The sequence below is a fragment of the Dromiciops gliroides genome, chromosome 1 (assembly GCF_019393635.1).
Source record: "Dromiciops gliroides isolate mDroGli1 chromosome 1, mDroGli1.pri, whole genome shotgun sequence".
NCBI classification, from domain to species: domain Eukaryota; kingdom Metazoa; phylum Chordata; class Mammalia; order Microbiotheria; family Microbiotheriidae; genus Dromiciops; species Dromiciops gliroides.
In genome coordinates, this window is record NC_057861.1 from 523,258,140 (window position 1) to 523,285,922 (window position 27,783).

At 40.0% G+C, this 27,783-nt stretch overlaps 1 protein-coding gene across 1 annotated transcript in view; it reads left to right on the top strand.

Annotated features, from left to right (window-relative positions):
* Positions 1 to 27,783, top strand: part of PCSK5 (proprotein convertase subtilisin/kexin type 5) — a 649,923-nt gene that overhangs the window by 585,793 nt on the left and 36,347 nt on the right. Inside the window, 4 exon segments of the mRNA XM_043976670.1 lie at positions 6,728 to 6,779; positions 10,089 to 10,129; positions 12,881 to 12,927; positions 12,929 to 13,077. Coding sequence (XP_043832605.1) covers positions 6,728 to 6,779; positions 10,089 to 10,129; positions 12,881 to 12,927; positions 12,929 to 13,077 — 289 coding nt within the window.

Sequence of the window (27,783 nt, forward strand, 5' to 3'; positions counted from 1 at the left end):
TTCTAAACCCATACCTATTTTGGAAACATAGCGAGGGAGAAATAAGTCTTGACTGCAGAGTGGGCTATCTCATTGAACTGTAGCTGGCCCAAAATGCTGAAAATGAGTTTGTTTGGCATTCAGCATTTAAAAGGAGGTGCAAGCCAGGGGGAAAATGGTCTGGGGTCTGTGTTTGTAGCTGAGAAAATCTGTATTTTATCTGGCGTACCAGATGATTGAAATGAAGCAAGGAGCCAGGAGCCAGAGAAGGCTTGATTCACCAAGTGAGTACACATCCTTTCAACTGGGACTTTACGCGTTGCAAGTTGGAATCAAATCTTGATTGTTCTTCTTTGCTTAAGTGCCACACCCAGCCCCGCTTTAATTTTCTTCCCCACCCAAAGCTAAATTGTTTTTTATTTTATTTTATTTTTTAGGAGGGGAGAAGGGGAAGGGGAAAGATGAGGGGAATTAGAGCATTTATGGGGTATGGTACTAATCAGGGCTGGATGAGGGCAGACAGTGTTATTTCTCATTGACCTGGCAAAGAGATGAAGCTAGTGGCCTGAAAGGTCTCTTTCACCTCCATAATCTTTGACATAAGACATACAGACTATTAAAAAAAAAAACCAGGAGGAAAATGTTTATTTGTGAATAAGGTAAGAACCTAGCTTAGCCTACACAACCACATTTCAGACACTGAGCTGGATATGGATGGGGAAAATGCATTTAGTCTTTTCTTATAAAGTATTGGGAGCATGTGGGCCACAGCATCCATCTTTCCACTGTTTGTTTTTTCTTGCAAAATAAAGTTCAAATGGCAATACAATGGCAGAGGTTACTCCAGAACAAGTCATAGTCTGTCGCCCCTTAGAGATTAGAGGAGGCAAACCTGAATCACCCTGAGTGAACTCAAAGGAACTGGAAATAGTCAAGAGACAGCCCAGACAAATGACCTAGTGAATAAGGGAGGATATAGCTGTCTAGGTGTTGTGAGCATACTCTTTGGATGGATTCGTGTGTGAAAGGTAAGAAAAAAACAATCAACTCATTCCTTCACCCATGCTGCACCCCAGTGGAAAGAATTAGTTCATGTCTGAATCTGGGATCATGGGCTACCAACAGCATAATTATTTAAAACGAGAAATCTTTAGAAAAATCAACATGTGATCAGACTCACCAATACTAAAACAGACTTTTAATCAGATGGGTAATTGATGGGAGGGACGTGGCAATTACCAAAAAAAAACCCCAAAACAAAAACACCCTTGATTTTCTCACTAACACAGGGTAGGGGAGAATGCCTGTCCCATTTCCTGGATTGGACTATTTATGACCACAGATCATGGGTTTCTTTAGCCAAGTCATTCATCATGAAGATATCACTCTGTACTTAGCTAGTCTCCAACCTATCTATCCAGAATTACTGCACATTCCTCCCCTTCATCATCCTATTCCAGCCAATCTGGCCTCCTTGCTGTTCTCTAAACTCAGGTCTCCATTTATTGCCTCTGAGAATTAATATACTAGAATGCCTGGTATATACTTGGATGACTGCAATAGACTCCTTCCCTCTGCCTCTTAGCATTTCTGTTTTCTTTGCAATTTCAAATCATGAGCTGCTTCCTCCCAGAAGACTCCCCGTCTTGTTAGTCTTCTCTCCTTCTTGTGAGTGCCCCACTCCTTCCATAGAAGGAAAGTTCTCTGAGGGCAGGGACCATTTCGTTTTTATCTTTTTATTTTCCAACATGGGAGACAGCATGGTGAATAGACGGAGAGAGACCTGGCCTTAGAGCTTGAGTTCAAATATTGCCTCTGAGCCAATACAGCTGTGCAACCATGGAATCATCAATCACTTAGCCTCTCAGTACTCTAGGCAACTGTCTCACATTAAACGTTGCAGAGAAGGGGGCAGCTAGATGGCGCAGTGGATAAAGCACCGGCCCTGGAGTCAGGAGTACCTGAGTTCAAATCTGGCCTCAGACACTTAACACTTACTAGCTGTGTGACCCTGGGCAATCACTTAACCCCAATTGCCATGCAAAAAAAAGTTGCAGAGAAGGTATTGATCTGAATTGGTGGGGGTAGTCCCTTCATCCAGGAGTTCTAGAGGCACCTAGATTTAAGAAGAACTGGTTTCAAATCCGGCCCCTGAGACAGCTAGGTGGCACAGTGGATAGACCATAGGTCCTGGAGTGAGGAGAACCCGAGTTCACATCCAGCCTCAGACACTAGCTGTGTGACCCTGGGCAAGTCACTTAATCCCGATTGCCTCAAAAAAAGAAAAAATCTGGCCCCAGATACTTATCAGCTTTATGACCTTGAGCAAGTCATTTAAACTCTGTCCACCTCAGTTTCATCCACTATAAACTGGGGATAATTAACAGCACCTACCACCCAGAGTTGTGAAGTGCTTAGCAGAGTGTCTAGCCTATCAGTAGGTACCTAATAAATGTCTATTTCCTTCCTCCCAATACCAGTGAAATCACAGGTCCACTCCCTATCCTCAAGTGCCTGGAACAGTGCTTGATTTACACTTTTGTTTTGCCTTTTATGTAGTATATGTTTTATTTGTTGGTATTTCCAACATTACAGAGCTCAGCTTCACCAAAATAACCTTTCTTTTGATGTTCAGTTGATTTACACAATAAAATACTTGTTGATCTGAATTGTTGGGCTGGTGCTTCCAAAGGAGGCATAGTTTGTCATCTGGACCATACAGCAATCCAAGTCAAAGAAATTCTCCACCACCATGTTACTGCTGCATGCGACTACCCTCCAGAGATAGTGGGACGTTTTGTTGTTTCACTCTTTCTCTCTTCTCCTCTCTTTTCCTGTGCCCCTTCCTCCACAAATAGAAACAAAAGAGGTTGGTATGTAATTCACATGGACAGTTATTAAATGACTACTGTACCTAAAGCTCTGCACTGGGTCCTGGGAGCATAGATAGCCAAAGACGGTGAGGATGCCCAAGTGTGTAAATAGCTTCCTGCTCCTCCTATTCTATAGGAATACAAGCATAACCAAATACACAGATCAAGGCCTCCCTCCCTGGAGACACAGATCAAACACAAAGAAATCAGCTGTGAAAAGGCTCAGGTGTGGCCACTGGCTTTGGGAGGAGAAGGTGGGAAGAGAAGTCATCTGGCTGTTAACTCATTTGTATGCTGCTAAGTGATTTACTGGTAGGGTTAGCTGGTCCCAGCCCCGTGTCATTCACATTTCCCCTACACACATCCTAAAACTGTGGGTTTTTCCAGCACAGCCTAAAACTATATTCCCAGCTGGCTCTAATTGGACTCACTAGCCATAGCATAGAGCCCAAAGAAGTTGAATTATGTTTTTGTCCTTGACTGCTGCCTAAAAATTTCCCACCAGCCCTGTCCTAGCCCTGAACTCCCTACCATAACAATGGACAGAGCGGGGCTTTCTGTGCCAACCACACTGAAGGTCAAATAATCATGTTTTAAAAGTATAGACTAGGGGCAGCTAGGTGGCTCAGTGAATAGAGCACTGGCCCTGGACTCAGGAGTACCTGAGTTCAAATCCGGCCTCAGACACTTAACACTTACTAGCTGTGTGACCCTGGGCAAGTCATTTAACCCCAATTGCCTCACTAAAAACAAAAAAACAAAAACAAACAAACAAACAAAAAAAGTATAGACTGCAGGATCACAGATTTAGAACTGGAAGAACTATTAGAGGTCATTGAGTCTTACCCTCTCATTTGACAGATGAGGAAACTGAGGCCCCAGGAGGTTAAAGGACTTGCCTAGGGTCATTCAGCTAGCCAGCAGATGTCTAGATCAGGATTTGAACCTTGATCTTTCTGACTCCGAATCCAATATTCTATCTATTATACCACGCTGCCTAGATGATGGGGAAGAGAAATTCATTTGTATTTGGTGACAATATCCAGAAGAGACCTCATGGGAAGGATGGAAAGGGTGGTAAGGAGACTATTTGCAAGTTTAATTCTGTTTGTTTGTAGTTTTTTTTTTCTCACTAAAACCTGAAAATTTAAAAGCCTTAATAGTCTTAATGGCTTAAAACTACACTAAGACTTTTCAAAGAGATAGATAGATAGATGATAGTTACATATATAGAGAGATACACAGATATATAGAGAGAGAAATAGAGATATAAACACACATATGTATGTGTGTATGAAGTACTTTATATGTGTGCAGCCATCTTTGGTCAAGAACTTGACCAGACTGTAACTAGAATGGAGTAAATGGGACTCCTTACCCCACAGCAGACCAAAGACTGTATAATCCTTGTTTGTGGCCTTCCACCACAGGTGGAATGTGACCATCCCTTGTCTTGCAGGTGGTACCCATTCCCCAAAGCCTGATCTCTTTGGAGACACCCCTCTAATCTCTTTGGTGATACCAACCAGTTTTTGCGGGAGTAAGTTGCATTTCCTGGTCAGATTGCCTTCTTCAATATCATTGTTTCCTCCAAGCCCTCCACACGGCTCCTCCAACTGTTTCTTCTCTAAGTTTAAACAAAATTCTTCCCTCTAGCTTTGAAAAAGACAAGAGTCAAAGAAAAGGAGATAGAGACCAACATTAAAAGTGGAGAAAAGGGAGAGGGAGGAGAAGAGAAGAATAGTGAGATTCAAGAGAGATTAAATGCAGATTGGGGGGAGTGGGAAGATATCAACTAATGAAGAATAAAAATTCCTGAACAGAGACAGACCTTAAAGAAACACAACAATAGAGATCTGTACAAACCAAAATGGAAATTTCCTGACCTTGGAGCTCTTTAAGAACAGAATCAAGAATCATCCATTTCCAATGGTTTTGCTGTCATCTGGGCTGAAGGCAGGGGATTGGACTAAAGAACTTCATTTCTCAGGGACCTTTCTTATTCTGTGAGTACATGGGTCAGTAAGGAAAAAAGGAGGTCATGGTGATTGAGGTCAGGAAATAAATATAAAGCAGTGAACTTGTTAAAATTAAAACCTTGATCTCATTTTTTTAAAATGAAAAAGACAATCTTTCTTAAATTTAGTGCTCTAAATGGCCAAAATCCTTAGCTAGACTGAACTGGATACATTCTTTTTGAGCCTTTGAAGCCTCAAATGTTGGTGCACATTCCCCTCTGGTGGATGTCTGGGCATATTGCAGAGTTTTACACAAGAGTGCTGGAAATGACAGTTTCAAGTTATCACTAATACAGTAAGTCAATAAACAAAACTGACTTATCGATAAGCCAGCCTTTCATAATGGAAAGGAAAACAAATACGTAAGAAGAAATGGATTCAGAGCTCAGTTAATTGAAATTAACCAGCCCTCTGAATAATTCACCAGCCAGTCAGGCAAGGGGCCCATGGAATTATTCTTGACCAATTCTTCACTCCTTGTCAGCCCTTCAGCCTCTGACTCAACTTAAAGTCACCAGAACCGTTTGTGTATTTCTTTTTCCTTCTTCCAGCTTTTTGGTGAACAACTGATACTGATTTCTACCTGGAAACCCTGATTGCCATGTAATTTCTCAGTTGAATACAACTAACATTTATTAAATGTCATCTGTGTACAGGAAACAAGGAAGTTTAGATAAAACCTAGTGCAATGCTTATTCTTTGGAGGCAGGGACATTCATTTTTTTCTATCTCCAGTGCTTTGCAAACAGTAGGCACTTAATAAATATGGAATTGGACTGAATCTAATTTTCAACTTCAATTCAATTCTATCAGATTCAACAAACACAAATATCTCCATAGAGCTTATATCCCAGTGGGAAGATGAGAACCAACATGGATAACTATAATATACCACAGCTTGTAAATAAGCAATCAAATTAGAGAGATTAAAAAAAAAAAAAAAGTCATGTGCTTCTGAAAGAATCATACAAGGTTTCCTGGATGAGACAGCAATTGAAAGTGGGATTTAATAAATGAGTAGGAATTTTGCAGGTCAGAAGAAAGGGAAGAAGGGCACTCCAGGCAGAAGGAACAGTATGAGAAAAGGCATCAAAGTGGTTATTTGCAGTGTTAGGAGATATAGAGTAAGCCGATTGAATTGTACAATATACAATTGTACAGTAAGTGAGCTAAGGCTATAAAGGTGGGGTGGGTTATATATGGAGCAATACGTTGTCATTAAAAAACCCACCTAAATATAACTTTTTAAAGAATCAGTACAAGGAAGAACTTTCCAACAATAAGGCTAACCCAAAAATAGAATGGCTTAATTTTCTTTTTCTTTTTAATAAAGTATTTTATTTATTTTTTCCCTTTACATGTAAAGATAGTTCTCAACTTTTGTTCATACAAGCTTTCCAATTTCAGATTTTTCTCCCTCCCTCCCCTCCCTCCCCCCTCCCCTAGACAGCAGGTAATCTGATATAGGTTATATGGTTTTATATATTTATATATATATATATATAACATTATACATATAACATTTATATTTATAACATTAAACATATTTCTGCATTAGTCATGTTATAAGAGAAAAATCAGAGCAATGAGGAAAAACCTCAAAACCTCAAAACAACAACAACAGCACCAAAACCAAAAGAAATAGTATGGTTCATTCAGCATCTACTCCACAGTTCTTTTTTTTTTTTTCCTGGATTTGGAGATCCTCTTCCATCCTGAGTTCCCTGGAACTCTTCTGTACCATTGCACTGGTGAGAAGAATATAGTCCATCACAGTAGATCAACACACAATGTTGATGATACTGTGTACAATGTTGTTCTGGTTCTGCTCATCTCACTCATCATCAGCCTACGCAGAATGGCTTGATTTTCTGAGGAAAATAGCTCCCTATTACTGAAATTGCTCAAGCACAGACCAGATGACCATTCAGAGATACTATAAAAGGTTTGGAGATGGGACTAAATGACCCTTTGGATTGCTTTCAACATTAAGACTCTAGTACTGGGGGTAGCTAGGTGGCACACTGGATAAAGCACTGGTCCTGGATTCAAGAGTACCTGAGTTCAAATCCAGCCTCAGACACTTGACACTTACTAGCTGTGTGACCCTGGGCAAGTCACTTAACCCCCATTGCCCCGGAAAAAAAAAAAGACTCTAGTCCTTGTATCTGTCTCTCAGCACCAACCCTGATACCCCAGCCACCTTGTGGAAGGGACCTATAGTTGGCATTGATTTTGGCAGCACTTCTTTCCATGTAGAATCCTTTCAAAATAACAAAGCAAAGATCACAATAATAGCCAAGAAAACAGGACCACTACTAGCTACATTGCCTTCACTAGCACAAAAAAAATGGTTGATGATGTAAAATAAAATCAAGTCGTAATGGACCCCCAAATAGTTTTTGATCTCAAGCATCTGCTAGACCACGGATCTGATGATGTGGTAGACAAGAAGTAATGGTCTTTCATGATATTAAGTGACACTGGCAAAAGAAAGGTTCAAATAGAGTACAAAGAGTAGACTAAAAGTCTTCTTTTTTTACTTTTTTTTTTAACTTTTTTTACTTCAGAAAGAGTACTTTCTATTATCTTGATAAAGATCAAAGAAATTACTGAAGCTTATCCTAGGAAGACTGTTACCAGTGCCATGATCATAGTAATAACCTATTGTAGAGACTCCCAATATCAAATCACCCCAAAATGCCGGCAAAAGTACTCTTGCTACTTCAGATCACCAATAAGCCAACTGCTGCTGCTATTACTCTTAGTTTAGATGAGATGGTTGGTGCCAAAGGGAATAGGTTGAACTTTGACTTTGGAGGTAGTACTTTCAGCGTCTCCATCATAATCACTGAATATGGTAAGCATCTTTAAAGTCAAGTCCATAGCTTGAGACACTCACTTGGATGGAAAGGATTTTGAATGAATGAATGAAATGTATTTATTAACTCCTTAGCTCTATGCCAAGCACAAACTAGGCTAAGCATTGGAGATATGCATACAAAAGTGAAAAAGTCCCTGTTCAAGGACATTTTATCGAATGGGAAAGACAATACACAGAGAAGTAATGCCAAAGGGGAGTTATGGCCCGCCATTGCTACAGAGCCCAAACTCAAACACAATAAGGAAATAAGTGGAAATAAGAGGGTCATCCTCCATGTCTATAATGCTTGTTGACTTGAAAAACACACTTGTCTTTCCAATACACAGGTTAATATTAAGGTTAACTCTGTCTAAAATTTTATCCCCTATTCCTGCATTGAAGAGTTGAATGCAGACCTTTTTGAAACACTGTACACTGTGGGAAAGACCCTGAAAGATGACAAGATGGATAAGTTGCAAATCCATAACATCATTTTGGAGGGTAGCTCTATTCTTATTCCCAAGAAACCTTTTTCAGGTCTTTTTTAATTGAAAGGAGCTGAACAAGAACATTTGGAGGCATCTCTCCTGAACCCACCACTGAATAGCTCATCTAAATGCACTAGTCAGTAAGTCAGTAAACATTTATAAAGTGCCTACTATGTGGCAGGCACCATGCTAATAGCCAAGGATACAAAGAAAGGCAAGACAGACCCTGCCCTCAAGGAGTTCAGAGGCTAATGGGGCAGACAACATGCCAACAACTATGTACAAACAAGCTATATACAGGATAAAAAGGAAATAATCAACAAAAGGAAGGCACTAGTATTAGAGGAGGTCAAGAAAGGCTCCTTGTGGAAGGTGGGGTTTTATCCGGGACTTGGAGGAAGCCAGGGAATGCAGTAGGCAGAGATGAAGAGGTAGAGCATTCCAGACATGGGGGACAGCCAGAGAAGATATCCAGAGCTGAGATGGAGTGTCTTGGTTGAGGAACAGCCAGGAGAACAGTGTCACTGGATTTGAGTCAGTAAGTGTGTAGGAGTCAGGAGCTGGAAAGGTATGAAGGACTCCCATCATAATTTAGGCTTTGAAGGCCCAAGAGAAGACTTTATATTTGATCATGGAAGTGATAGGGAGCACTGGAGTTTATTGAATAGGGGGATGTCATGATAGGACCTGAATAAGATCATGTTGATGGTTGATTGGATGATGGACTGGAGTGGGGAGAGCTCATCCTAATTAAAGGACTCTGATTTGTAACAAAGACTGGGTGCAGGGAAAGTTTGAAAATCACATGAAAGCTGCTATATGATTTCTGGGCTTTATGGATACCTGTGAAACAGAATGGGATAGAGGATAGGCAACAACAAGAACAACAGCAACAGTAACTACCATCTATAGAGTTCTTGAATGTTCACAAGGCTTTATACATTTGATCCTCACAATAACCCTGTGAGATAAGTGCTATTATTATATTCCCATTTTCTAGATGAGGAAACAGAGGCTCCAAGAGGTTAAGCAACTTGTCCAGCATTCCCCACATAAGTGTTTGAGGAAAGATTTGACTCACTTTTCACTGCACCACCTAACTGCCTTAGAGTAAAGAAAACCTGGCATGTACTGTTTCTGTGACCCTGGGCAAGTTACTTAACTGTTCAGTACTCAATCATAGGCAACTGTGCAAGACTCTAAGTTGTGGAAAAGGTGCCAACTATTGGTAGAAGGAGTTTTCTCATCCAAGAGTTGTCTATTTCATTGAAATCTCTGTTCAACACAATGACCAGCCATCAATGGGTCAAGAGAAGTGATCAACTCAATACACAGGATATTATATAGATATATGTATATGTGTATGTATATATATAAATAATGTGTTATATTATATTTTGTTTCTATTATATTGCATATTAATAATATTCTATAGATTGGATATAACCAATGTGAGGGGTTTTTTGCTTGACTAGGCACATCTATTATAAAGGGTTTAGGGGGGGGGATACGTGTGTATGTGTGTGTGTTTTAATTTGGAAGGAGATGGAATTTTAAAATTTTGAATAGAGAGAAAAGAAATGCTTGTTCATTTTTTTTAACTGAAGAAAATGACAGATTTAGGTCCCTATTTCCATTCCGTCCTGAATACGTCGAATGTATGCACAGGGAGAGAAGTGAACGCTGCCTTTTATCTGTGCTGCAAACAAGTAGATATGTGATTTTTATCCAGAGAATAAAAACCTGCTTAAAATTGGCATAATGAAAAAACCACTATGATTCTATGCATGAGATTAATTTATTTTCCCCCTTCCTCTCTCACAGGTAACTGGAAAAAAACATGAATTTTGTGATCCTTCTTGTAAAACTGTAATGAATCAGCCACTCTCTGCACTTCCTGTCATAAAGGTTTAGTGATGCTCTTGAAAAAAACTTGACAGCAGAGGGCAACTCTTGCACTTGTATTCCCTTGGAGGTCAAAATCATTTATGGTGAAAATGCAGACATCTCCATTGGGGCTTAAAAATGTTTATTTGTGTTTTGTTTTCATTATTCTTGAACCAGAGCCCTAAAAACTTAAAAGTCCTATGAGCTTAAGGATTTTAAGTCATAGAAGGGACTTAGAGAAGCATTTTCTGGGGGCAGCCTAGGTGACGCAGTGGATAAAGCACTGGCCCTGAATTCAGGAGGACCTGAGTTCAAATACCAGCCAAAGACACTTGACACTTGCTAGCTGTGTGACCCTGGGCAAGTCACTTAACCCTCATTGCCAGAAGAAAGAAAGAAAGAAGACAAGAAAGAAAGAAAGAAAGAAGAAAGAAGAAAGAAAGAAAGAAAGAAAGGAAGAAGAAGAAAGGAAGGAAGGACAGGAAAGGAAAGGAAGGAAGGAAGGAAGGAAGGAAGGAAGGAAGGAAGGAAGGAAGGAAGGAAAGGAAGGAAGAAGGAAGGAAGGAAGGAAGGAAGAAGGAAGGAAGAAAAAGGAAGAAAAAAGGAAGAAAAAAAGAAAGAAAGAAAGCAAAGAAAGCATTTGCTACCACCTTCTAAGCCTTAGAGAGGTTAAATTGGCTTGCCCAGTGTTGCTAGCAGAGTCAGGAATCAAACTCAGATCTTTTCATTCCAAATCTACTGCTCTTCCCACAATACAAGGCTGTTTTTCTAAACGGGTACCTCTGAAATAATCCATTTTCCTCCTCATCCACTAAATGATTCTCTGACTGACTCAGCATGCAACTAAGAGTTAGGAAATGAATTCTAGACTGTGTCAATAACTGGTGTGACATTGGAGAAAGTCTTCTAGGACTATTTCTACATAGAAATCTATTTCTTCTTCAGTAAAATTAAGGATTAATAGTTTGTTCCTCTGGGGCATTGTTTATTTCTTCTCAGCACTCCAGTAATCTGAGTGCACATAAAGATGCCTGCTCATACTCCTCACAGCTTATTTTTCATTTAGAAGTCATGCCTCATAGTCTAATTTGTTTGCAGATGTGGCAGATCAAGCTCTCCCTTCATCCCTCCTCATTCCCCTGGAGAGTCCCAAAATTCTCAAGTAAAATCTGGCATGAAAACCTGCTGCCTTCTCTCCCCTTTTGTCAGGAGTTTGTTAGAACTGTATGGATTAATTTATGATTTCAGGGACTGGAAAGATTGTAAGTGGAAGGACTTGTACAATGGCCCTGATATTAGGGAAGCAGATATTAGGGAATGAGAGAGGAAAAGGAATAAGCATTATTACATACCTACTATGTGCCAGGCATTCTGCTATATACTTACAAATATTACTCATTGATTCTCACAGCAATCCTGGAAGGTAGGTTACTAATATTATCCCCATTTTACAGATAAGGAAACTGAGGCAGACGAGAAGTTAAGTGATGTGCTCAGAATCCCACAGCTATTAGTGTCTGAGGTGGAATTTGAACTCAAGTCTTCTTGATTCCAGGCCCAGCACGTGTTACACTGTGTAACTTAGCTACAGTGAGAGTGTAGAGTGAAACACAGCTAGAATTGGCCTATATCCGTAGGTCATGAGAAGCACTAACCATCAAGTTGGCATGATTTTCAGACTGTAAAGTGTTAAATTTTTAAACTTAGCCTTTGGCCTCTGGTTTGGAAAATATACCTGTTTCAAGAGAGTTGGCAAGGGTATCCCTGGAGTGCTGGATCAAATGGATGTTGCATTGTGAACTATCAATCTACATTTTTCCCTTCCCTCAGCTCTTGCATAGTGGCTCTTGTAATATTTTCCCATGGCTAGATAAATGCATGAAATTAAGCACTGATTAAAGCGCCATTCTAATCTTCACATGCTTGATCTAGCTTATGAGAAGGTGTTCTTTGGTAAAAGTCAATAAAGGAATTAGTCCAAAGTTTGTGGCACAGCGCTAAACCTCAGGCAAAATTATGAAATAAGAAAGTTTCTCTTTGAGTGCCCAGGTTTCCCTACTTAGCTGCTTTTCCCACCTTTTTATGTGTTCTTTCTACTCCCACAATCCAACTGTCACTGTGAAATAACTGGATGGGGCAGATAAAGTTATTTCTCCAAGGTCAGACCAGCTAGTGGCATCCAGTTAAAATTCTTCTGGACACAGACTTCCAGCAAGTTGGTCAATTTGGTAGAAATGAGCATCTTTTTTTTTTTTGTGGGGCAATGAGGGTTAAGTGACTTGCCCATGGTCACACAGCTAGTAAGTGTCAAGTGTCTGAGGTTGGACTTGAACTCAGATCCTCCTGAATCCAGGGCCAGTGCTTTATCCACTGCACCACCTAGCTGCCTCCAGAAATGAGCATCCTTGTGAAATATTTTGGTTTTGTCAACATAGCACTGTCCTGCATACTATGAGAATTTACAGAAAGTGAAAGATGTGGTTCTGGCTCCTCTATTCTTTGTATAGATAAATACATCATATAGAGTAAAGGTTCTTTCTTCACTCTTTGGCAGTCTCTAGTGAAGCCTATGAAGAGCTTCTCAGAATAATGTTTTAAATGCATAAAATAAAAGACATATGAACACAAAGAAAATCAACATATCAAAATACACTTTTCAAAAAAAAGTTTCAAATTTCTGGACCCTAGGTTAAGAACTCCTGTTTAGAGGGAGAGGATGCATGACTAATTGGGATTCAAATGTTCTTACATTTTCCTTTGGTGTTTTCCTAGGAACCTATCTTTCCTCTCAGTCCTGCATCCCTTCCTGTCCCCAAGGAAACCTGGCCCTCAGAGAAGACTGGGAGATGTGAGAAATGCACAGAGGATTGTGAGAACTGCTCCACAAAGAACAACTGCATAAAGTGTTTGTCTCAGCCAGACCACCCATTCTACCTGCACCATGGCAGGTGCTACACACAGTGCCCTGAGTAAGTACAACTCTCTGTCTCTGTCTGTCTCTCGCTCTCGTCTCTGTGTCTGATTGTCTGTTTTTCTGTCTGTCTCCATCTATCTGTGTCTCTTCCCCTTTGTCTCTCCACATTCCTCTTTAAAATTTATTTAAGCTTCTTCCTGGGAAATGCCTTCTTCCAAACTTCTGTCTCCCTTGGAAAGGGCTGCCCACATCATCACTGTTGGACACATTGTGGTCACAGAGAATACCCAAGCACATCATAGACAGCATGGCCATTGTATTTCTTAAAAACTTGGGCTCTTTCCACTTGGAACTAATGTTTCATTCAAGCATCTTCAGCATTTTTCTCTATGGCAACCAGAGTCATTGCAGTTGTCAGGCAAGTGACACCTTGGACAGTGCTTTAACAAACCTTAGAGCACAATGTCAATGTGAGTTGAATGAACATGATAAATACAGGGGAAAGATGACAAGACATATGAAACGATTCAAAGTGATGTAATCAGAGTCAGGGAAAATACAATGTCCACTAATAAAAAGCCTCCCAAACATCCAGAATGAACGTTGTAAACATTTTAAAGAATAAGCTTGACCCCAAGAAAAGATTTGACCATTGTACACAATAATCAGTGAAGAACTGTGAATGACTTAGCTATTCTCAGCAATGCAATGATTCAAGGGACAATCCCGAAGAACTAATGATGAAATATATTATCTGCCTCCAAAGAGAGGACTGATACTGATTGAACACAGACTGAAGCATGTTATTTTCACTTTATTTCTTCTTTCACTTTTTCTTTTATTCAAGTGTTCTTGTACAAAATGACTAATATCATAATGTTTTACATAATTGCATATGTATAACCTATATCTGATTACTTACCACCTCAGGAAAGGGAGGGAAGGAGGAATAGACTTTGGAACTCAAAAACTTTAAATAAAAAAATGTTTATTTTGGGGCAGCTAGGTGGTGCAGTGGACAGAGCACCGACCCTGGAGTCAGGAGTACCTGAGTTCAATCCGGCCCTCAGACACTTAACACTTACTAGCTGTGTGACCCTGGCTAAGTCACTTAATCCCCATTGCCCCACCAAAAAAAAAAAGGAAAAAAAAGAAAAAAAGATATGAGAAGACATCTCCCCCCCACTTTGTAGAGGTGAGGAATCTGCTTGTGTAGAACATTACATAAAATTTCATATTTTATATGATTTTGCTAAATGTTTTCATTTATTCATCTTCCTTAAAAGTCTTCATTATAAGGGCAGGTTCTCTAAGAATGGGGAAGAGGGAAAGAAACAGCAAGGAAATTTTAGGTGATATAAAAACAAAGTTACCATACAGATCCAGGCTCTCAGGCTCCCAGCCCAAAGAACATTGAATATTCTGGGGAGGCATGAACTGCTAAGAATCTCAGCACCTTCTAGAACCTACCTGCTAGTCTTAGCTTTTGGAATGGATTCTCTGCTATAGGATGTCATTTCCCTATTTGGCCCCAAGAGTCTTTCCCTGAGCAACTGATACTGAACTCAGCTGATTCTTCTTACCTGTAGATTTTAAGGGATCCATTTCTTGAAGATTCTAATTACTAATCCAGAGCTATTTCTTTCTTCTTCATTTTTTTAAAGGATCTATGTGGATAATTTTGTTTGTATATCACCTGGTCTAGCATTTAACCCTAACAGGACTGGGGAGGGATGACTCCCAGGACAAGAATACAGGATTAGCTAGGAAAGAGGGGGCGATTCTGAGAAAGATAAACCTAGCTAGCCTTTTACTTAGATTTCCTTAAGAATGGAATTTTTAAAGTTTCTTACAGCTTTATTTCTTTTTCTATCCCAGATTGCATCTTTTAAAAACTCATAAGAAGGGGGCAGCTAGGTGGTGCAGTCGATAAAGCAATGGCCCTGGATTCAGGAGGACCTGAGTTAAATCTGGCCTCAGACAGTTGACACTTAGCTGTGTGACCTTGGGTCAAGTCACTTAACCCTCATTGCCCTGCCCCCCCAAAAAAAGATCATTAGGAAAAAAAAGAAGAAAAAAACTCATAAAGAAGTCATTAGTTTGGGCTTTATCTCTTTCAATGACACCCAAACCTCAGCACTGTCCTGCACCTAGTTTATGACTTAAAAAGCCCACATCATGTTAATAAGGATTTCTTCTTTGGAATGAGATTCCTGTCATTGTGACCCCAAGCCCTATCATATCCCTGACTCATTGATTGCCCTAGAGGTAAAGCCAAATGGTCCAGAGAATCCTAAGTGAAAAGCTGTGGAGTAAAGAGCAGTTCTGTGACTTCAGACCCTTTAAAAAATTCAGAGGTGGGGGCAAACTAGGGTGGCACAGTGGAATAAAAGCACTGGCCCTGGATTCAGGAGGACCCCGAGTTCAAATTTGACTTCAGACACTTGACACTTACCAGCTGTGTGACCCTGGCAAGTCACTTAACCCTCATTGCCCTGCCAAAAAACGAAAGAGAAAAAATCCAAAGGCATTTCTGAAGTTCAGATTAGCTCCAACCTGTGAACCCCCAGACTTTCTTGATGTTTCACTTTTGGTTAACATTGCAATTCTTCAACCTGTGTTATTCAACCCTAAACTCGTTGCAATAGTAGAGAAAGGATTCCCACTCCTCTCCTATGCTCATTTCTAGGAAACAAATATAAAACCCCCTCTTTAGACTTTCAACTTAAAAACAATATATTACAAGGAAATAGACTGTTGTTGTTCAGTCATGTCAACTCTCCGTGATGCCATTTGGCAAAGATACTGTAATGGTTTGCTATTTCTTTTTCCAGTTCATTTTATAGATAAGGAACAGGGTTAAGTGACTTATAGCCAGTAATTGTCTGAGGCCAGATTTGAACTCATGAAGATAAGTCATCCCAACTCCAAGCCCAGAGCTCTATCCCCTGGGCAACCTAACTGCTCCAAGGAAACAGCAATTTATTTACAAATGCAGGAACATTTAATGATTTTTTAAAAGTGTCTACTTTTTCTGACACCTAGAATGAACTATATTGTTCAGGATATTAAATGCAGAATGGAATAGTAGAATAAGTGCATGTGTGTGTCCAGGAAAATTGGGTTCAAATCGTGCTTCAGATACTAACTATGAAAGTCACTACGTCTCTCGGAGCCTCGGTTTCATCATATGAAGAAAGTTTATTCTTTAAAATTCTTACAACATTCATTTGAATAATGTTTCCCTGACTGGTTACTTCACTTCAAATTATTTCATCTTGTCATCTTTCCCTGTCTTTATCATGTTCGTTATATCTTATAGCACAGTAATGTTCTATTATATTCTGTACCCCCAAGTTTGTTGTTACCCTCCCTTTCCCAATTTCTGGACACCTACTTTGTTTCCAGTCCTTGTATGCTACAAAAAGTGTTACAGAACAAAAAGTTCTGCAAATGTCTGACCTAATGCCTAAAGACCTCGGATCTTGTCATCCACCTCACTGATGAACCCTTAGGAGTTTTAGGGCTTCTCCAAATGCTCTGCAGCTGAATTTCTTGTGTGTGTATTGTGTATGTGTTTGTGTGTGCATGTGTGTGTGTATTGTATTTGTGTGTTCTCCACAGTGGGAGATCCTTGAAAACAGGAACTGTCAGCCACAGTATCATACATTAGAAAGGACTTAACTAATGTTTTTTCATTCATTCATCTGGGGCTGCTTCTTCTGTCTGCCACCATTGTTCAAGGACCCATCAGCCCTCTATTAACCTTCTCCAGAAGCCAGAATCAGATTGCCTTCTTTCCTGTTACCAACTCTCAAATAAAATCTTCTGTTGTTGTTGTTAAGCCTTTAGCTTTTAGTTCAAGAGTTTATTAAACATTCCAGATATATCTTGAGTTCCTTGAACAAATAAATTCAGAACACCAGCACTCCTCATTTCCCAAGTTCTCCTTGATGACTCATGATGACCTGAGTTCACCAGTCTTCCAGATTTGTGTTAATTTCAACTTTTTTTCCAGAAAAGAAAGTCAGTAATAATACGATAATTTCACAGACAGCAATGAGACAGATAGTTTTCATTAGCATTCAGATGAAGGTGTTTTCCTGACACTGTCTTCCATCCATAGCATCATGGTTCTCCCTCTTGGCCCACATAGCACTCTGCTCCTTTTTTTATTCTTTTTTTTTGGTGAGGCAATTGGGGTTAAGTGACTTGCCCAGGGTCACACAGCTAGTAAGTGTTTAAGTGTCTGAGGCCGGATTTGAACTCAGGTACTCCTGACCTCCAGGGCCGGTGCTCTATCCACTGAGCCACCTAGCTGTCCCGCACTCTGCTCCTTTTAATGATATTTTTCATCAGGTGAGCTTAGAACCAGCTACTGGTGCTACTAATGCCAATTCAGGTCAGTTAATAAATAAACATTTACTAAGTGACTATGTGCTAGACAACTGTGCTTCCATTTTTAGGTGAAGGGGCTAGTCTCTCATTTTCCAAATAGGCAGACAGAGAACTGTGAGCTTAAAAACAGAATGGAATCACATAACTGCAGAGCTAAAGGAACCTTGGAAACCATCTTGTTCAACCCATAACTCACCAAGAATCTCTCTATGAGATCACTGACAAATGGTCTTCCACCCTTTGCTTGATAATCACCAGAGAAAGGAAATCTACCCAGCTCCCAAAGGCAAGACTTAAAGTATTCTTTGGCTACAGTAGAGCATCAATCTGGCTCTCTGAAACTTCCCATTACTCTTTTTTTTTTTTTTTGGCGAGGCAATTGGGGTTAAGTGACTTGCCCAGGGTCAAGCTAGTAATTGTTAAGTGTCTGAGGCTGGATTTGAACTCAGGTCCTCCTGAATCCAGGGCCAGTGCTCTATCCACTGCACCACCTAGCTGCCCCCCCCTTCCCATTACTCTTAATTTCTACCCTGTGGAACCAAGCAGAACTCATTTTACCTAACTTCCATATGATTGTCTTTCAGATAGTTGAAAATAACTATCATGTCCTCCCCCAATGCTCTTTTTTCCAAGCCAACCACCCCCATTTCCTTCAATTGCTTCTTCTTTGACACCATCTCCCGCCCTCTCACCAGCCCAGCCACTTTCTTCTGGATATGCTTCAGTTATCTAATTTTCCTAAAATATGATGTCCAGTATTGAACACAGCGTTTCCAGCTGTGGTTAAGTAGTGGCCAGATACACTAGAAATATCACTTCTCTCCTTTTGTTTACTCTACAGGAGGCAGAACTCTGTGTCTGGAATCAGGAAAAACTAGGTTCAAATCTGGTCTCAAATAACTTACTAGCTGTGTGACCCAGGGAGAATTATTTAACTTCTGTTCATCTGTTTCCTCAACTATAACATGGGATGAATACTAGTACCTACCTCCCAAGGTGGTTGTAAAATTAACGAGATATTTATAAAGCACTTAACATAGTGCATGGCATGTAGTAGGCACTTAATGAATGCTTGTTTCCTTCCTTCCTTTTAAAGCAGAGGGTAGCATTAGATTTATTTTGTTATTTTTGGCTTTTGAGTAATAGTTATAGTCATGAAATTATAGAATGTTAGAGCTGGAAAGTATCTTGGAAATTTTGTAATTCTGCTCCCTTATTTTTCAAAGGACCATAGGAGAAGGCAAAGAAAGTAGAACTTACTTATTAAATTGAATAAATATTTACTATGAACCTGCTATTTATCAATTCCTATGGGAGGTACTATGGGGGAAACCAATAAATTTGGTCTTTGCCCTGAGTTCACAGTTCAGTTATAGGAAAATCAGACCTAAAAAATAAAGCCAATTGGGATACCAAACTAAATATCAAAACTGAATTGCTAATTAATGTATGAAATTATGAAATGGGACAGGCAGGCCTGGTTCTTTGGGTACTCCCCAGGAAAGACCACAATGGCAGCAGGAAGGAAGGAAGGCTGCAATCACACTTTAATAAGGCCCAGAGGGTGAAGGGGTAAATGGCAGAGAAAGTACAGAGACAAACACAGAAAAGGGAAATGGGAAGAATAAAGCAGCAGCTAATGTGGGGATGGGCATAGGGTCATGAAGGAAGGTAGGCAACAAGGAAGAGAATGGGGAGGGAGAAAGACATAGAGAAGTAATTCATGTAACCATGGAGTTAGATGAAGATGGAAAAGTGTTTGTTGGAGTTGGGAGAGAGCAGAAGTTTGAGGTCTCATTTTCTTTCTTTCTTTTCTTTCTTTCTTCTTTCTTTCTTTCTTTCTTTCTTCTTTCTTTCTTTCTTCTTTCTTTCTTTTCTTTCTTTCTTTCTTTCTTTCGGTGGGGCAATGAGGGTTTAAGTGACTTGCCCAGGGTCACACAGCTAGTAAGTGCCAAGTGTCTTAGGCCAGGATTTGAATTCAAGTGCTCCTGAATCCAAGGTCAGGGCTTTCTCCACTGTGCCACCCAGCTGCCCCAAGGTCTCATTTTTATAGGGTTTTGGGGGGAGTGGGGAGAAAGACTCTTATCTATGTTACCTTGAGGTTAGTTCAATAACATACTTTAAAGTTAATGAATCCACATCATCCTTGTGTTCTGCCAGCCTTACTGAATGTCTGGATCTCATCTGAGTTTCACATATCACAAGATCCAAAGACCCTGACATATATGATTTGGCTTGATTTAGCACATATTAACAGAATGTGGTTTTTGGTTAATATATGTTTATAGCTTGCACATCATGCTCCTTTGATCTTTGAGGTGGTCTGTACTTGACTTCTAGGTTCCCTTTTGCAATCTTAGCTCCTGCTATTGTTACTTTATAACTACTTTTTATAAAGTAACTACTTTATAGCTACTTGTAAACTTACTCCACTGACTAGAAGGAACATGACCAGAACAAGATATAATTTTAACCCCAAAACATACTTGATATATAAACAGCAAAAGACAGGAAGAGGAAGAAATTGTGTGAGACTTCAGCCTCCCTGTCATCTCCGGTCTTTGGTTTCTGCATCCTGGTAACTTTGATCATGATGGAATTTGCTTGTTGCTTAGCCTTGTGGTGCTTAATCTAATCATTACCTCCTTTTCCTCCCTGGCTTTCCCTTTATCCCTTTTATACATTCTGTAGACCACCATATTTGTGTAGGGAGGGAGAAAAGATTAGATGGAAAGGGGGAGGAAGGTGAAGAGAGATAAAGAGAAGAATAGAGTCCAGAATAAGGAAGGAGATAATTCTATTGTCCTGGTCAGACCATATCTTGAATATCCTATTTAGTTCTGAGTGTCATATGTTAGGAAAGACATTGATCAATGGGAGGAGGTACAAAGGTGGATGACAGTGATGTGTGGGTGGAATTAGCATCAAATTGATCGTGAGATGTCCCAGAAGAATTACAAGACTCAGTGACTCCGTTTCCCAAGTTTATTGCAATATTGTGGGGTGACCACAGGGAGAGAACCAGAATAGTGGAAAGGTATCTCTCAAATAGTGAAAGAAAAAGAGTTATGTTTATAGTATGGATAAATTGATTATCAGTCTCATTATAATAATCTCCACCTTGGAAAGGTACAGGGGAGGGCCTGTCCTCATAATATTCTCCACCTTTGGGTGTTACAAGGGAGGGCTTATCCTAATTTGGAGTTCCTGGGGTCCTAAGCCAACCCCTGAGGCTTTTTCTGTGGAGGTGTGTTTTGGGGGTTTACATGTCATAAGGTAAATCTGGGAACAAATTTGGCCTTTTCTGTGCATGTCTCTTTCTGGTTCCTATGGCTAGTTTCAAAACACCTTCATTTTTCTTTTATTTCTAGTCTGAATTTCTATAGGCTGTCATTTAGTCTAAGGTCATCATGGTCTCTCTCCCTCTGTTCCCGTTATGGGCACTGATTTCTGTGGGTAAAAGAACCTAATATCCTGACTTGTAAGTTATTCATTAACTGGGGTCTGACATGCTTTTAGAGCTAATATCTGAATTAAAGCTTGGGTCTTGGGTTTTTCCATTAACCCCTTTTTCACCTCCTACATCAACAGTGCTGAGCATCTAGTACTTAATTAAATGTTCATTTATTGTGATTGATTGATTGATTGATTAGGATCATGAATGTCCTTGAGATCATACCTTGGGAGAATTCATTGAAGAACTGAAGATGTTCAGCTTGGATAAGAGAAGGCTTGGGTGGGGAGTTGAGGAGAAATAAATGTTGTTTTTCAGTCACGAACAACTTTTTGTGACCCCATTTGAGGTTTTCTTGGCAAAGATACTGGAGTGGTTTGCCATTCTTCTCTACCCTCATTTTACATATGAGGAAACCGAAGCAAACAGAGTTAAGTGACTTGCTTAAGGTCATACAGTGAGAGTGTCTAAGGCTTCATATGAATTCAGGTCTTCTTGACTCCAGGCCTAATGCTCTATCCATTGTACCACCTAGCTGTCTCAGGAGAGAAAATATCTTCAATTGTTGAAAGAGTTGATAGTGGAAGAGAGATAGGACTAATTCTGCTTGGCCCCAAAGCACTGAACTAGGAGCCATGGTTAGAAGTTACAGATAAAGGAAGATTTTTGGCTTAATGTAAGCAAACATGTTATGGGGGAAATTGCTGGGGGTTTGGGGTAGGGGTCCTTAGGAATTCCTCTTTAAAGAATTACACCCTCTTTCACACAAATCCAAGTAGAATAGTTTATTTAGGTGCTAGGGAAAGGAAACAAAGAGAGAAGTCCTTGGACTTTTTCTCATGGGGAGAAGGCATGGCACAGAGGCATGGCTCTTTGAGATACCTTTTTCCTCAAGCAGGAGACAGGCAGATACTTTTATAGAGGACCAATGGTGGTCCTATGAGGTGATCATCTGACTGTGGAAAGTTCCCTTATTGGAGGAGGACCATCCCCCACTGGTGAAGGCTGAGGGGCAGCTCTGGATCTCTCAAGCCATCTCTCTCCCCCTCACACCACAAAGGCAGCAGCCACACCTAATCTTATCTCCCCTGGGGTGGGGGAGACTGGAAGGAAGGGTGGTGGTCCTGGAGCTAGCTCAATCCCAATTTGGGTACCACTTATCTCTTTAGGTGTGTCTGTCCTTTGGTTTAGTTTCTCAAGGAGAAGGTTCTTTGATTTACCCCCAGAAAACTTCTGAGGTGCCCAGGGGCCCAGAACAAACACTTCCTAACAACTAGAACTAATCTCAGGAAATAGTGTTCCTTTCCTCACTTGAACACTTTAAGTAGAGGTTGGATGAAGTTTATGTATACATGCTTCCTTTAGTCCAATGTCATTATGTTTTTTGTTTTTTGGGTTTTTTGGCAGGGCAATGGGGGTTAAGTGACTTGCCCAGGGTCACACAGCTAGTAAGTGTCAAGTGTCTGAGGCCGGATTTGAACTCAGGTCCTCCTGAATCCAGGGCCGGTGCTTTATCCACTGTGCCACCTAGCTGCCCCTAGTCCAATGTCATTATGAACAGCACTCACCTGACCTTACTTTCTGGGTGGGTTCCTTCCTCAAATTGAGCTGGTGATGCTTTATCTTTGAATTAGCTGTGATCTCAAAACAGGGTCTTGGCAAAAACTTTTCACTGCAGTTTCTCCTGAATCAGCCAAGTCTGTCCTTACAGTTGCCTCCCTGTCCTCCCTTTCTGAGATCTATGGATTCATCTGACTATGATTTCTTCATCTTAGATTGTGGCCTCAGCCTCCCCTTTTCCATCCTCCACCCTGTTCTTCCAGCAATGAGGCTGTTCTGACCTCACTGCTCAGGAACTACTCACTTGATGTCAAGAGGAAGTGCAGCTTTGAAAACCAATCTGACTAAATGGGTCCTTAGTGTCAGAATCCTTACCACTCTGCATAAAGCCAATCTATTAAAAAGGCAAGCTGGCACCTTGAGAATTCAAACTGAATTTTTTGGGAAACCTCAATAGATTGGCTAAAATCTGATGGTATGTAACTGGCCAAAAAAATGTACAACACATAGAGGAAATCTGAAACTAAATAGAAAGACTCTCTGCCTCTTCATAGGATTGGAATAAAGACTCTAATACCTTAATAGAAAAACTAGAAATAGAAAATATTCAAGGGACAAATATGGCCTTTATTTACCAGCTGCATGACCCTGGGCAAGTCACTTAATCCTGTTTGCCTCAGTTTCCTCATCTGTAAAATGAACTGGAGATGGGGGCAGCTAGGGGGGCAGTGCATAAAGCACCAGCCCTGGATTCAGGAGGACTTGAGTTCAAATCTGGCCTCAGACACTTAACACTTACTAGCTGTGTGATCTTGGGCAAGTCACTTATAACCCTCATTGCCCTGTCCCCCCCCCCCAAAAAAAAGAGCTGGAGAAGGAAATGACAAACCACTCCAGTATCTTTGCCAGAAAACCCCAATTGGGGAGGGCGGGGTAGAGAATCACAAAGTGTCAGACGTGACTGAATAACAGCAACAACATGGGTGACTAAGTAGACTGTAGGTTCTTTGTGTTACTGCTAGATTGGGTTCTTGAAAACATTCCTCTTACAAAGAATTACTTGCCCAGACAATCCAATCAAAATTTAAATAAAAGTTTTTATTATTTGGCACACAGAGGCATGGCTGGGAGAAGAAGCCTAGGCTTCGACTCCCAGGGAGGTACAGGTTTATGGCATGTTCCTTAGACAGACAGCACATACAGGTATGGCTGGGAGAAGAAGTTTAACTTCAACTCCCTGAACAAAGGAGAAGATGACAATTTTATAGAGGTGAGAAGGGGGTGGGGGTAGAGACCTAAGACTAAAAATTTACAGCAGTTCGAAAATGATGATGTTAGCTATTTGGATATATGAAGAATAAAAATTCCACATTTCTGACTTGAGATTGTCACTACCTAGTCCTAATCACATAGCAAACATAACATGGCTCCCAACTAAGCTCATGTTGTAAATTCAAGGAGCCCAGCTTTCTGAGTGGCTGCTTTATTATCTGTTTGACCAACCGCTACCTAGTTAATCAACTGCTTTGCTTCTCCAAGGAAAGAGTCATCTCTAACTGACCCCAACAAGCTGATCAGCCGCATCTCTCCATGGTCATAGTGTCCCCCTCAGAGTCAGAGAATCCCTAACTGGACTCAGGCCTACCAAGCTGCTACTACACTTGAGAGCCGGGGTTCATTTCATTTTGTCTTTTTATACTTGGAGCCATGTACAATGCTTTACACACAGACACAACGTAAACAACTCAACAACAACAACAAAATATTTGAGAGATTGCCTTCTTTTATTTGTTTAAATTATAAAATGTATCCTAATCTTCTCAAACACCAAACCAAACAACCATTTCTACAATATTGCAGAATATATGAAACTGTGAATCAGTATTACATGAAGCCTGTATTTCTTTTAAAGTATGTAATAAATTGAGCATGTAACTTTCAGAACTGTCCCACTTGTCTGTTTCCCTCTGGCCTGCTTTGCATTCTCAGCTCATTTCCTTATGTTCCTTCTCCCAAACTTCTTATGCAAATCAGCCCCAACCTGCTTTTGTGTGGCTGAGAGCTAAAAGTAGAAACCACTCTTAGCTCCAGGGCCCTACGAAACCCAATACCCATGTAGTTTGCTGTCCTATGCTTTATACGATAAAGTTAAATTCAGTTAGAGAATGCAGACTTGGCTCCACAGTGTAGCAATGGCTTTGTTCATCTAGTTTCATCTAAAAGAGATTCTTCCTGAACTATAAGAATATTTTCAGCAAAATAAAAATCAGTTGATGGAAGGAAGGAGTGGTTCAGAGGACACAGGAATGCAGTTGTGCTGGGAGAGTCGGCTGCTTGACCCCAGAAACCCTTTTTCCTTATACCTGAAGGAGTTTGGAAAGATAGACCAAGCAAAGGAGGCCATGGTGTCAAGGCCCTAGGAATGGTGACCCAAGGGCTATTATTCCACAGCCACTGTAAGGATTAGCAGAGGACCTCAGGGTAAGGCTTGTGGGCAGAATTTGACTTTGGGAGGAAGTATTTCCTCTTGGAGAAGGAAGTATTGTAAAAAGAAATCTTCGTTAGGACTTCCCGCTAGTGAATAAGGCAAATGCAGTAAAAAAAATTTTAAATGTGTTTATCAAAACACCCAAGGCAAAATCCAGTGTGTGCAGCAGGACAATTTCAATCATCCATCTGCTTTTATAGACAACTTTTGTAATAAAAGCAAGACAATCCTGATAGCTCTTGGTGTTGTTCAGTCATTTCAGATTCATTGTGACCACATTTGGGCTTGTCTTGGCAAAGATACTGGAGTAGTTTGTCATTTCTTTCTCCAGCTTATTTTACAGGTGAGGAACTCAGGTAAACAAGGTTAAGTAATTTGCCCAGGGTCACATAGCTAGTAAGTGTCTTAGGTCATATTTGAACTCAGGTCTTCCTGACTCCAGGCAGAGCACTCTATCTACCTTAAAGACTTTCATAAGTACACATTTCTAAAAGGGGATGGACTAGAGGGGGGCTTCATGAACTTTTTGCAGAGAAATTTTTATGAAACCCTGGGTATGTAGGTATATGAAATAGTTATACATAACTTTTTACTGTTAACCTTTACTTTTACCCTTTTTACTTTTTTTTTTACTTTTACAACCTTTTACTGTTGTCAAATTTTTTGTGACCCCCGCATTTAGTTATGTGACCCCATATAGGGTTTTGACCCACAGTATAAGAAGCTAGAGGTTAGAGCTGTCTTAGCCCCAACCAGTTTGAAAAATGAGACCTTTATCAAAGATACAGATGCAAAGATGCAAAAATTCTTTCCCAGTTTTCTTTTGCATATTTGGTTTTGTTTGTGCAAAAGCTTTTTTAATTTTATATAATCAAAATGATCTGTTTTATGCTTTGTAATGTCTGTATCTTCTTTGGCCTTAAATTCTTCCCCTGTCCATAAATCTGACAGATAAACTATTCTATGCTCTCTTAATTTGCTTATGGTATCACCTTTATGTGTAAATCATCTACCCATTTTGACCTTATTTTAGTATACAGTGCACAATGTTAGTCATACCATTTTCTGCCATACTGTTTTCTATTTTTTTCCAGCAGTTTTTGTCAAATAACAAGTTTTTGTTCCAAAAGCTTGGATCTTTGGGTTTATCAAATACTAGATTACTATAGTCATTTACTGTAGTGTAATTCATACCTATTCTATTCCACTAATCCAACACTCTGTTTCTTAGCCAGTAGCAGATTGTTTTGATAATTACTGCCTTAAAATACAATTTGAGATCTGATATTGCTAGACTACCTTCTTTTGCATTTTTTTTCACGGATTCCCTTGATATTCTTGAGCTTTTGTTCTTTCATATGAATTGTTATTATTTTTTCTAGATCTATAAAGTGATTTTTTTGATAGTTTGATTGGTATTGCACTAAATAGATTAATTTAGGTAGGCCTGTCATTTTTATTATATTGGCTTGGCCTACCCATGAGCAATTAATATTTCTCCAATTGTTTAGATCTGACTTTATTTGTGTGAAAAATGTTTTATAGTTCTCATCATGTAGTTCCTGGATTTGTCTTGGCAAGTAGACTCCTAAGTATTTTATATTGTCTACAATTATCTTAAATGGAATTTCTCTCTGTTGTTACTGGTCTTTGCTGATGATTTATGTGGGTTTGTTTTGTATCCTGCAGCTTTGCTAAAGTTGTTAAAAATTTCAAGTAGTTTTTTTTGTTGTTGTTGTTGTTTGTTGATTCTCTAGGATTTTCTAAGTATAATGTCATATTATCTGCAAAGAGTAATAGTGTTGGGGACAGCTAGGTGGCTCAGTGGATAAAGCACCAGCCTTGGATTCAGGAGGACCTGAGTTCAAACCTGGCCTCAGACACTTGACACTTACTAGCTGTGTGACCTTGGGCAAGTCACTTAACCCTCACTGCCCTGCACACACACACACACACACACACACACACACACACCCCGCCAAAAAAAGAGTAATAGTCTTGTTTCCTCATTGCCTATTCTCAAACTTTTAAACATTTGTGTGTTTTTTTTAAATGGAGTCGGCAGACTGACTCAGCACAATAGATGCCTTCCCATAGTGTGTCCTCTAGTTGTTAGTGCCTTGAACAAAACTCCATTTGCCCCATAGTTGTTACATTTCCATTCAGGAAATGTCTACAACTTCTGTTTATATATGCAATTGGTTCTCATTTTACTCCCTAATCTCTTTTCACTGGGTGGAGTTTGCTAAACCCTCCAATGAGAGGGAAGAGAAGGATGAAGGATGTGGTGTCAGTTAAGCTTTGAGTCTGTCCCATTGGTGAGATTAGAGGTGACACACTTAAACTGGAAGCAGTACAGTTATCCCTTCCACCTTACTAAAGAAGGTGTGGGGATGGGGGAAGGAGGGATTAGGGGTACTGTGCCTCTTCCCTTCTCCCCTTGATGATCTGGAAAAGCCACATACTCCCTTTGTACCAGAGAAGCCTGAATTATTATGGTGTTGAAAGATAAAATATGTTGATATTATACAATACTGTGCATATATTTTATGCATTTCTAAGTTTTTAAACTTTTTCTGTGTGGTTTGCTGGCCTTTGTGTGTAATCTGCAGCTTCCACAAAACTCCCCCCAAATTCTTATTTACTTTCTCATGCCAACCCACTATATATCTGTGATGTGCAAGTGATAACAGTAGTTTGTTCCAAAGAACTGAAACTAGGCCGAGCAGCAAATACAGAGTGAAGAGTGATGCCACATAACTTCTCATATGTAAAATGAAGGAGTTAGGTCAGATGCGCTCTAAATGCCCTTCTTGTTCTGAATCTATGATTCTATAATTGTAGAAAAATTAAGTATTAGA